Here is a 12,838-nt window from a genome sequence, read left to right on the forward strand (position 1 = left end):
AGGCCATCTGGCACCTCGAGCCTGCTCCGCCATTCAGTGAGATCATGGCTGATCTTTTGTGGACTCGGCTCCACTTTCCGGCCCGAACACCATAACCCTTAATCCCTTTTTTCTTCAAAAAACTATCTATCTTTACCTTAAAAACATTTAATGAAGGAGCCTCAACTGCTTCACTGGGCAAGTAATTCCATAGATTCACAACCCTTTGGGTGAAGAAGTTCCTCCTAAACTCAGTCCTAAATCTACTTCCCTTTATTTTGAGGCTATGCCCCCTAGTTCTGCTTTCACCCGCCAGTGGAAACAACCTGCCCGCATCTATCCTATCTATTCCCTTCATAATTTTAAATGTTTCTATAAGATCCCCCCTCATCCTTCTAAATTCCAACGAGTACAAAGATGCCAGACAATGCTTAGAATGCGAGCATTTGCAGGTAATTCAGTCTTTACAGATCCAGAGATAGGGGTAACCCCAGGTTAAAGAGGTGTGAATTGTCTCAAGCCAGGACAGTTGATAGGATTTCGCAAGCCCGGGCCAGATGGTGGGGGATGAATGTAATGCGACTTGAATCCCAGGTCCCGGTTGAGGCCGCACTCGTGTGCGGAACTTGGCTATAGGTTTCTGCTCGGAGATTCTGCGTTGTCGCGCGTCCTGAAGGCCGCCTTGGAGAACGCTTACCTGGAGATCAGAGGCTGAATGCCCTTGACTGCTGAAGTGTTCCCCGACTGGAAGGGAACATTCCTGCCTGGTGATTGTCGCGCGATGTCCGTTCATTCGTTGTCGCAGCGTCTGCATAGTCTCGCCAACGTACCACGCTTCGGGACATCCTTTCCTGCAGCATATGAGATAGACAACGTTGGCTGAGTCGCATGAGTATGCAACACATTCCCCCCCCCCCCCCCCCCCCCCACAAATATACTAATCTTTATTATTGTCACAGGTAGGCTTACATTAACACTGCAATTAAGTAACTGTGATAATCCCCTAGTTGCCTTACTCTGGCGCCTGTTCAGGTACACCTGAGGGAGAATTCAGAATGTCCAATTCACCTAACAGCACGTCTTTCTGGTCTTGTGGGAGAAAACTGGAGAACCCGGAGGAAACCCACAGACACGAGGAGAACATGTAGACTCTACACAGACCATGACCCAAGCTGGGAATCGAACCCAGGACCCTGACGCTGTGCTAACCACTGTGCTACCACACAAGACCAGCAAATAGTCGGCATCTCATCATACCGAAAATGAAAGAATAAAAGGATACCAAAAAGAGTAGGGGATTTCAGGATAAAGCCATGAACGTATGGCCCTATGGTGCACGCCCACTGAGGCAAAAAAGAGAAAGCTACACCGTGTACGAGATCCCTTATAGTACAAGAAAAACTAAAACCGTCCAAGACTGCCAAGCAATGATAGAATACCCAGGAGAAGGGGGACAACAGGATGCTGCCCCCAGTACAAGACTTGGCTTGACAGTGTATATTCTCGTAAACAGGAGTCCGTAAACTAAAGTACTTGAGCCATGCCAAGACTTGTTACACAACAGATCTCGCTCTTCTCCAACCAAATCAGAGGTACCGTTCAGGCCCCCACTAACACCAGAAAATATAAACCATTTTCCACTGAAGAAATCCCACCCACAAAGAGAAGAAGAATCGTCAAGACACCCATCAACAGGATATCTAGAGGGAGATACAGATTTTCTCCCGACAAGATAAGGGAAAACTTCCGGAATTAAATATAACGAATCAGAGCCTATGTCATCACCTCCTATCTGGCTAAAGAAAGGAAACCCCAGAAAGAAAGGAACACTGGGATTAGCCAGTAGACGTCCAGCAAGGTCTAACAATGTACACGTTTACAAAGATAACCGGGACCGAACAGCATAACCTCATAAGAAACAGGATACTACCTTGTCAGGGGAACCCAAGCCTCAAGAATCCCTACCCCCCCCCCCCCAATCCAGCCTAACCTCCAACCGAAGAAAGACTTCAACATCACTGAACCGAAGCACTCCGACTCGTTCTCGACTCAGAAGCCAACAGGTTATGGGCGGCATAGTAGCACAGTGATTAACACTCTTGCTTTACAGTGCCAGGGACCTGGATTGGATTCCCGGCTTGGGTCACAGTGCAGAGTCTGCGCATTCTCCCCGTGTCTGCTTGGGTTTCCTCCGGGTGCTCCGGTTTTCTCCCACAAGTCCTGAAAGACGTGCTTGTTAGCTGAATTGGACATTCTGAATTCTCCCTCGTGTACCCGAATAGGTGTCGAGTGTGGCAACGAGGAGATTTTCAGTAACTTCATTGAAGTGTTAATGTAAGCCTACTTGTGACACAATAAAGATGATTATTATTGTTATTACTACCTCCCTTGTGGCAAGAGCCCCCAAAAGGGGACATCTCGTGGGAGGGTGACCTCCTCCACCACCCAGCATACCAACCACCCAACATATACCCTCTACCCAACTGAGGTATAAACAGTTATAACTGCCCTAAGCTCACTTGAGTGACCACTGTCACTACCTGCATAGCCAACTAAATATAGAGGACGAACCCAGGAAAAACTAGATATCCAAGGATTAACTGACCATTCCCTAGCTTGCCCCAGTACCTACTCCCGGCGCCATCCACAGGAAAAGAAAGGAACCCAGTCTTCTCCAGCATCCGTATGCCTGTACCTTCACAGGCGATAAGCAGGAACTCCAGAATCCCAGTACAAGAAAAGTACAAATGAAAAACACTATTCTAATAGTTTTAACAGGGGTCTCCCCACCTACAATGAGGACTTGTAGGGTCATATCAACCACCTCTATACCAAACCATCTCCCCGCTACCCTACTGTGGCGCAACTCATATCCTTCAACCTTTCTCGATGAACATCACAAAAAAGATGACATGAAACCAGTGGTTGGAGCCCTCGACCGACTTCAGGCCTTGAAGATTGGATACAATGTGTTCCACTGAAGCCGAAACGCCCAGCCCTCCAATCGAGATTGTAAAAACATCGCATCCAGTTCACAAATTCGGCTGGGAATTGATCCCCAGCTTCACCCGGGAGACCGGGTGCTCAAATACTCAATCTCCCGAATCAACCAGGATGTTCACATACCATGCAGCAGGATTTCTAAGGACTGAAGGTGAGCCCCCACTGAGAAAACGGCCCTATCTATAGAATTTTCTTCTCCACTTCAACCATTCTCTTTTCGGATATCTCGCAGTTCATCAACGTGAATACCAATAACCTGTTCTAGGGAGCCGAGACCGTTATACATAATTTCACTTAATGGCAGCCATCATCTCGATGCCAACGTCATTGCCGAAGGGTAGTCCTGCTCACCAGCGAAAGCACAAGCTGGGCCCATCCCGACTGCCTCTGATCACCTGAATCAAACAAGGAGTTTCACGACTTAACTCTGCTCCCAATCACCAAAATATAGCTAGAATCTTTCAGGAACATCGCACAGATCAAATCCTGGGTTGTGCAGTATGATTAAAATGAGTAGCGCCAGAGCTCTCAAAAGCACAGCCATTCTTGCGTTTACGTGCAATATTTTTAAAGAAGCCAACTAATAAATTAAAAATTTAGTTGTGATCAAAACCTCTAAATATTAAAATTTTATTTGGACGAGTTTAGTAGCAGCTTACAGGGATTCGCCATAGAACATAGAACAGGACAGTACAGGCCCTTCAGCCCACAATGTTGTGCCGACCATTTATCCTAATCTAAGATCAACCTAACCTACACCCCTTCAATTTACTGCTGTCCATGTGCCTGTCTTAGAGTCGCTTAAATGTCCCTAATGACTGACTCCACCACCTCTGCTGGCAGTGCATTCCACACACCCATCACTCTGTGTAAAGAACCGACCTCTGACATCTCCCTTATACCTTCCTCCAATCACCTTAAAATTATGTCCACTCGTGACACCCATTTCCACCCTGGGGAAAAGTCTCTGGCTATCCACTCTATCCATGCCTCTCATCACCTTGTACACCTCTATCACATCACCTCTCTGCCTCCAGTGAGAAAAGCCCTAGCTCCCTCAATCTTTCTTCATAAGACATGTCCTCCAGTCCAGGCAGCATCCTGGTAAATCTCCTCTGTACCATCTCCAAAGCATCCACATCCTTCCCATAATGAGGCGACCAGAACTGGACACAATATTTCAAGTGTGGTCTAACCAGTGTTTTATAGAGCTGCAGCAAAACTTCGCAGCTCTTAAACTCAATCCCCCTGTTAATGAAAGCCAACACACCATACACCGCCTTAATAACCCTACCAACCTGTGCGGCAACTTTGAGGGATCTATGTACGTGGACCCCAAGATCCCTCTGTTCCTCCACACTTCCAAGAATCCTGCCTTTAACCCTGTATTCAGCATTCAAATTCAACCTTCCAAAATTAATCACTTTACATTTATCTAGGTTGAACTCCATCTGCCACTTCTCAGCCCAGCTCTGCATCCTGACAATGTCCTGCTGCAACCTATAACAACCCTCAACACTATCTACAACTCCCCCCAACCTTTGTGTCATCGACAAACTTACTAACCCACCCTTCCACTTCCTCATCCAAGTCATTTATAAAAACCACAAAGAGCAGAGGTCCCAGAACACATCCTTGCGGGACACCACTGGTCAATGACCTCCAGGCGGAATACTTTCCATCCACTACCACTCGCTATCTTCTTTTGGCCAGCCAATTCTGTATCAGGACAGCCAAATTTCCCTGTATCCCAGGCCCCCTAACTTTCTGAATGAGCCTACCATGGGAAACCTTATCAAATGCCTTACTGCAGGGGTGGGCAAACTACGGCCCGCCAAAGGTATTTCTGCGGCCCACCAAGTCATTAAAAAAAAAAATAATAATTTTTTTTTAAAAGATTTTTTTTTTTTTTTTTAAATTTTTTTTTAAGGTTAATGGGGGGGGGCTGTTGGGTTATTTACTGGTATAGGGTGGATACGTTGACTTGAGTAGGGTGATCATTGCTCGGCACAACGTCGAGGGCCGAAGGGCCTGTTCTGTGCTGTACTGTTCTATGTTCTATATGAGGCGCCCAGAATCATAACCGGGTGAAGTAATTATTTTACTTAATATACCATGCGGCCCTTTGTGAATTGTGAATTTCTGAATGTGGCCCTTGCACGGAAAAGTTTGCCCACCCCTGCCTTACTGAAATCCATATACAACACATCCACTGCCCGACCTTCATCACTGTGTCTCGTCCCATCCTCAAAGAGTTCAATGAGGCTTGTGAGGCATGACCTGCCCCTCACAAAGCCATGCTGACTATCTTTAATCAAAAACTATGTTTTTCTAAACAATCATAAATGCTATCCTTTCCAATATTTTGTTCACCACAGACATAAGACTGATGGGTCTGTAATTCCCAGGGATTTCCCTATTCCCTTTCTTGAACAGGGGAACGACATTCGCCTCCCTCCAAACATCCGGTACTACTCCAGTGGAGAGTGAGGAAGCAAAGATCATTAGCAATGGCGCAACAAACTCCTCCCTCGCTTCCAGTAGTAACCTTGGGTATATCCTGTCAGGCCCAGGGGATTTATCTATCCTGATGCTTTTCAAAATTTCCAGCACATCCACCTTCTTCATCTCAACCTGTTCGAGTCTATTAACCTGGTTCACACAGTTCTCATAAGCAACTCTCCCTCTCAAGTGAATACTGAAGCAAAGTATTCATTTAGGGCCTCCCCCATCTCCTCAGACTCTAGGCACAAGTTCCCTCCACTATCCCTGATCGGCCCTACTTTCACTCTGATCATCCTCTTATTTCTCACATAAGTGTAGAACGCTTTGGGGTTTTCCCTAATCCTTCCCGCCAGGGATTTTTCATGCCCCCTTCTAGCTCTCCTCTGTCCATTTTTTGAGTTCCTTCCTGACTACCTTGTAACCCTCTAGAGCCGAGTCAGATCCTTGCTTCCTCAACCTTACGTAAGCTTCCTTCTTCCTCTTGACTAGAAGCTCCACTTCTCTTGTCATCCAAGGCTCCTTCACCTTACCATTCCTTCCTCGTCTCATTGGGACGAAACTATTCAGCACTCGCAGCAAGTGCTCCTTAAACAATCCCCACATTACTGTTGTGCATTTCCCCAAGAACAATTGCTCCCACTTTATGCTCCTCTGCTCCTGTCTAATAGCAGTATAATTTCCCCGCCCCCAATTAAATACCTTCCCATACTGTGTTCCTATCCTTCTCCATGACTATGGTAGAGGTCAAGAAGTTGTGGTCACGATCACCAAAATGCTCTCCCACCGAGACATCTGACACCTGGTCTGGTTTGTTGCCGAGCACCACGTCCAATATGGCCTCGCCCAGTCGGCCTATCTACATATTGAGTCAGGAATCCTTCCTGTACACATCTGACAAAATCTGCTTCATCCAAACCATTTGCACTAAGGAGGTTCCAGTCAATATTAGGGGGGTTGAGGTCACCATGACAACAACTCTGTTACTTCTGCACTTTTCCAAGGTCTGCCGCCCAATCTGTTCCTCTATCACTCTGCTGCTATTGGGGGGTCGATAGAAAACTCCCAATAAAGTGACTGCTCCGTTCTTGTTTCTGATTTCCACCCATACTGACTCAGTAGACAAACCCTCCTCAACTACCTCCTTTTCTGCAGCTGTGGTGCATTCCCTAATTAACAGTGCTACTCCCCCCCCCCCCCCCCCCCCCCCCTCCTCTTTCACCTTCCCTATTCTTCTGAAAACATCTAAACCCCGGAACATCTAACAACCATTCCTGCCCCTGTGAAATCCATGTCTCCGTAATGGCCACAACATTGAAGTTCCAAGTACTGATCCATGCTCTAAGTTCATCTCCCTTATTCCTGGCACTCCTTGTATTGAAACAGACACACTTTAACCCATTCCACTGAGTGCAACTTTGCCGTATCAACTGTCTACCCTTCCTCACCGACTGCTGCATACTATTTCTGCCTGTTCAACAGCTGCCCTATCCTCTGATCCATAGCTCTGGTTCCCATCCCCCTGCCAAACAACTAGTTTAAACCCTTCCGAAGAGCTCTAGCAAAACCCCCACCCAGGATATTGGTGCCCCTCCAGTTTAGGTGCAATCTGTCCTTCGTGTACAGGTCCCACCTTCCCAGAAGATATCCCAATGATCCACATATCTGAAGTCTCTCGTCCTGCACCAGCCCTGTAGCCACATGTTCAGCTGCACTCGTTCTCTGTTCCTTTCCTCACTTGCACGTGGCACCGGTAGCAATCCTGAGATCACTAATCTGCTTGTCCTGATCTTTAGCTTCCAACCTAACTCCCAAAAATCACTTTTTAGTTCCTCATCCCTTTTCTTAGCTATGTCGTTGGTGCCTATGTGCACCACGACTTCTGGTTGCTCCCCCTCCCCATTAAGAATCCTGTAGACTTGATCCAAGATATCCCTGGCACCCAGGAGGCAACATACCTTCCTGGTGTCTCACTCGCGACCACAGAATCTCCTATCTATTCCCCTAACCATTGAGTCTCCTATCACTATTGCTTTTCTACTCTTTTCCCTTCCCTTCTGAGCGACAGAGCCAGACTCCGAGCCAGAGACCTGGCCTCTAGGGCCTTCCCCCGGTGGGTCACACACCCCCCCCCCCCCCCCCCCCCCCCCAAACAGCATCCAAAACGGTATTGTTTTGAAGGGGAACGGCCGCGAGGGATCCCTGCACTGTCTGCCTGTTCGTTTTCCTTCCTCTGATTGTAACCCAGCTACTTTTGTCCTGTACCTTGGCTACCTCCCTGTAACTCTTCTCTATCACCCCCTCTCACTCCCGACTGATCCGAAGTTGCTCCAGCTCCAGTTCGCAAACCTGGTCTCGGAAGAGCTGGAGTTGGGTGCACTTCCGGCAGGTATAGTCAGCAGGGACACCGGTTGGATCCCTCACCACCCACATCCTACAGGAGGAGCATGCAACTGCCCTAGCCTCCATCCCCTCTGATCTGAATTCACAAAGAGATTTAAAGGGGGATGGGGGGGGGGGAGAAAGACTAAATACCCATAAGGCCCTTTATTTAAAAAAAATACATATATACAAATATATACATAATGTTGCTACTCTCCCAAGTGAACCCTTGAAAATTGGTGATGCTGCGAAATTAAAGAATGATACCTTGCTGCCCCCAAAAAACAAAACAAACACAAAAAATAAAATTAATAAAATTAAAAATTAAAAAACCCAAAACAAACAACTCTTACCTTACAGAATGTAGCTGCCCTGAAGACCAACTGGAACTTTGCCCTCCAACTCTGCTCCCAGTCAGCTGCCCTTTCTGTAAACTCCCGGCCCCCTCCTCGCTCTTTGAGGAAACAAAATGAAAGGAGCACCTTGCTCCCTCCTCACCTAACTCCCTCAATCATCAAATCTCACTATAGCACTCAAATGCAGCCACATTCAGCACTCAGTGCAAACGTACACGTACAGAACAACTGAAAGGATTTATGATTAATAGTTATTTTTCTGGTTCATTTAATTTTCTATTTCAAAGATGCATTTCTAATTTCAGTAAGTGAAAGATTCAGGGCTGAACCAAGTTGGATCATCACAGTTAATATCTGCTGATGTACTGTTGCTTATCTTGATGATGTTAACTGTTCCTCAAGATGCCACCAGAGCTCTGCAGAAACATTAAGATAAAACTATACAGAGATTTGCAAAAGGAATGTTGAAACTACTAATTTTTGCACTTTAAAACAAAATAAATGTTGATCATGATGTGCCTTTGTTCTAGTTCTGTAAATGTGCTTTTTCTGGAATGGATTGCAGCTCAGATGCTTTCATCACCTATTTCCCAAGTGTATTGCAGAAATACTTGGATTAATAGTTTTCTGACTTTTACACGGATATGAACATATTTAATTTTGCAATTACTAGTTGTATAAATTGAACAATTTGCCTTGCAAGTTTGCACAGTCCTTTTACTTGACTGGTGTAGTTTGCAAAATGCACTGAATCAAAATTGCTAATCTCACCACTTCCTGGCACCTGAAAGCTGTGAAATACATCTGTTTCTTGATTGTTGATTGCAAATCTACTAATTTATAATATAAATTGGAATTTTTTAGAAAAAAATGCAGAAGCCCTTACTCAGTAATTATTACATCTGTAAGTGATGGCCAGTCCCAAAGATTATTCTGAACTTTTTGAAAGAATATTGGTTAGCGGGGTGGTTTACATTCATAATGAAACCATTTTTCTTTTCTTGCAGGATAAGGAGCCACTTCGTAGTATACCACTTAAAGAAGTTATTAAAGTTCAGGAGTGTAAACAAAGGTTAGAATGATCCTTTTACTTTAGATCAGGAAGTCACGTGTGTTTGATGAAGCCGTTGTGTTTATTACAGTGTGATCGATCATTCATACATTGAGCTATATCTTTTTTAATTTAAAGTTGTACGTACTCTTGATGGATTCTACTCTTTTGTTGACTGTTGGCTGATCACTTGAAATAACCACAGCCAACAGGGTGGTTAATGCAGAAAATTGTGAAGGAAGCATATACTTTTTAGGGAAAATATTTTGGATTGTAAGATTTTGTTAATAAAGAGTTGAGAACAAATCAAATGGGAATAATGGCATAGCCTTTGGGGAGTGCTAGGGAATTGAGATTTCTGTCTGACAGTTAAGTTCAAGTTAAAATCTAACTTCAGTTTGGTCATAAGAATAGAAAAGCAGAATATTTTTTAAAGGTGTGAAGTATCTGAAGTGATCCTTGAAAGCTACAACACTCTCTGAGGGAGTGTTTCCGCCAGTTGGGGAGTCACAGCGGTATGGTCTCAGTAAAGGGCCAATCATTCCTGACTGACATGAGTATCAATTACTCAAAGGGTTGTGAATCTTCGGAATTCTATCCCAGAGGATTGTGGATGCGCCGTCCTGAATATATTTAAGGCTGGGACAGACAGATTTTTGATGTCTCGGAATTGAGGGATAAGGGGAGTGAGCGAGGAAAATGGAGTTGAAGCCCAAGGTCAACCATGATAGAAATTTCTGTTGTTTTTATGTCATGGAACAACAAACAAAGAGAATGGTGATTGTTATAATCACAAAACAAAGCATTGTCCAGTTTGGATATGAATGGCAGAATAATGAGCAGCTTTGAAAGCAAAAAACATGAATCTTGATTCAGACTGACACTTGGCTAAAAAACTGAATCGAAATGTGGAAAAGAATTCACAGTCAGAAATTGTTGAACTCCATGTTGAGCCGGAGAGGGTGTAAGGTGCCTAATCAGTTGAGATACTGTTCCCTGAGCTTAAGTTGAGCTTCACTGGAACACTGCAGCTGGCTGAGATCAGAAACGTGAGTGTGAGAGCAAGGTGGTGAATTAAAACAGCAAGCAACTGGAATCTTGGGTTCATGCTTGTGGACTGCTTCACCCAAGAGGAGTACATGGGTCCTTATACAGTAAGGAGAGAGGAGATAAAGGCAGGTATTACACCTGTGATTGCATGGGAAGTGGGCAAGGTGTTGTGGTTGAGTGGATGGTGGGGTAGAGGTAGAGCTTCCCACCTCATAGACGACCCCCCCCCCCCCCCCCCCCCCCGAAACCTAACAGCTCATTTCTACCTCCTTCCCAAAGTCAGTTTATATATTTGGACTGGAGATCAATAAGGTGTAAAATACATTTTTAACTATGGTTTATTTTGGAAAAAATAGAACAAACTTATGTTGAGATGCAAGTACAAAATATATTGTCCTCAGTGACACTTTGACAATATCAACATAATGCTACCTGAACCTTAAACTAACAAATATATCTCAAACTTCAAGAACTTTCAAAACTTTAAAACAAAACTTACAACTTTTTAAAGTTAAAATTAAGTTTAATCGCGGTGGCACGATAGCACAGTGGTTAGCACTGTTGCTTCACAGCATCAGGGTCCCAGGTTCGATTCCCGGCTTGGGTCACTGTCTGTTCTCTTCGTGTCTGCGAGGGTTTCCTCCGAGTGCTCCAGTTTCCTCCCACAAGCCCCGAAAGACATGCTGTTAGGTCATTTGGACATTCTAAGTTCTCCCTGGGTTTACCTGAACGGGTGCCGTAGTTTGGCGACTAGGGGATTTTCATAGTAACTTCATTGCACTATTAATATAAGTACTTGTGACAATAATAAAGATTATTTTTATTGTCATTAAACAGTACTGTCCTGGTATATACATTTCCGCCTGTTCCTACCCCACTGAACTGATTTCTTCCTACCTTGATTACATTTTTTCTTCCTTTGTCCAGTTTCTTCCCGCTTACATCATGACTTTTCTGATGTCCTCCATCTATTTCTCTTTCCACAGATGCTACTCGACCCGCTGAGTGTTACCAACACTTTGGGTTTTTTGCATTCCTCTGGTGTTTGCTCAATTTTCTGATTTGCTTAATGACAGAATTGTATGTTAAGGTTAAACAAATGAGAAAAAAATGAAGTCACAGGGCAGCACGGTGGCGCAGTGGTTAGCATTGCTGCCTCATGGCGCTGAGGTCCCAGGTTCGATCCCGGCTCTGGATCACTGTCTGTGTGGAGTTTGCACATTCTCACCCCTGCAACCCCAAGATGTGCAGGCTAGGTGGATTGGCCACGCTAAATTGCCCCATTAATTACAAAAAATGAATTGGGTACTCTTAAATTTTTTATTTTTTTTAAATATGAAGTCACTCAACATCTGTTATAACTTGAGCAGATTTAATTATAGTCAGTTAATTTAAATTGTGTTTTGTGTTTCAAAATACATTGCAGAGCAGTAGTGTGTTTTCAGTTTGTACAAAGTTCTTAATTATGACTGCTGTTACAACATGGGAAGCTGGGTACTTTCCCTCGGGGGGAGAAGCAATAATGAATAATCTGATGCATCAGCTGATGTTGGTTAATGTTTGAGAGTAGGCCAATTTGACTATCTTCTCATCTAAAGAATGATATGCATAGAAAAATGAAACCTGATTACTTAAAACAATATTTTTCTGTTGCAGAGAAATCCTGTTGCGTGATAACTTGTTTGAAATAGTTACTCATTTTAGAACATTTTATGTCCAGGTAAGTGTATTAGTCACATTGAGCAAAAGTTAAAGCGTCTGTTTTAATGGAACAATTAGCTTAAACCTGTTTAAGATTAAATTAAAATATATTTTGGGGAAAAATCATATCACCATAGATCATAAGACATGCAAGCACAATTAGGCCATTTGACCCATCGAGTCTGCTCTGCCATTCAATCATGGCTGATATTTTTCTCATCCCCATTCTCCTGCCTTTTCCCCATATCTCCTGATTCCCTCATTAATCACGAGCCTATCTGTCTTAAAGACATTGTGACTTGGCCTCCACAGCCTTCTGCAGCAATGCGTTCCACAGATTCACCATCCCCTGGCTGAAGAAATTCCTCCTCATCTCAGTTTTGAGGCTGTACCCTTGGGTTCTCCTTTCTCCTATTAGTGGAAACATCCTCTGCACATTCAATCTATCTATGAAATTGTAATCTAAAGCTGTGCAATATTTGATTTTATTGCTTAGAGAAGGATAATAATGAATTAAAATTTTTGGATTCTGAATGTTTTTAAGTTTTGACTGCTGTTCTATATGTTCTATATGTGCCAAGTGCAGTGTTGAAGCTCCCTTTCAAGATTGTATTTTGAGATCACAATATAATACTGACTTTAATACCCATTTCGGTATTATACTGACCTATTTTACTTTTCTATCACCAATTACCCACAATTTTCTGCATTCAGGATTCTTTTTCCACCACTTCACTGTGACACGTTTTCAGTCAATCCAGAAATCTGACAGATTAACAGTTATCCCAGTCATCAGGGGGGTGGGAGATAGTCA

The 12,838-nt window shown here is 44.0% G+C and overlaps 1 protein-coding gene across 11 annotated transcripts in view; it reads left to right on the forward strand.

The window, feature by feature from the left end:
• plekha1b (pleckstrin homology domain containing, family A (phosphoinositide binding specific) member 1b) overlaps positions 1-12,838 on the forward strand; it is a 110,769-nt gene that overhangs the window by 84,938 nt on the left and 12,993 nt on the right. For all 11 annotated transcript variants that reach the window (XM_038821398.1, XM_038821400.1, XM_038821396.1 and 8 more), the window contains 2 exons: positions 9,230-9,294; positions 11,980-12,043. In XM_038821398.1, coding sequence (XP_038677326.1) covers positions 9,230-9,294; positions 11,980-12,043 — 129 coding nt within the window. The remainder of the gene's footprint in view (positions 1-9,229; positions 9,295-11,979; positions 12,044-12,838) is intronic.

Source organism: Scyliorhinus canicula, chromosome 16 (assembly GCF_902713615.1).
Source record: "Scyliorhinus canicula chromosome 16, sScyCan1.1, whole genome shotgun sequence".
Taxonomy (NCBI): Eukaryota; Metazoa; Chordata; class Chondrichthyes; order Carcharhiniformes; family Scyliorhinidae; genus Scyliorhinus; species Scyliorhinus canicula.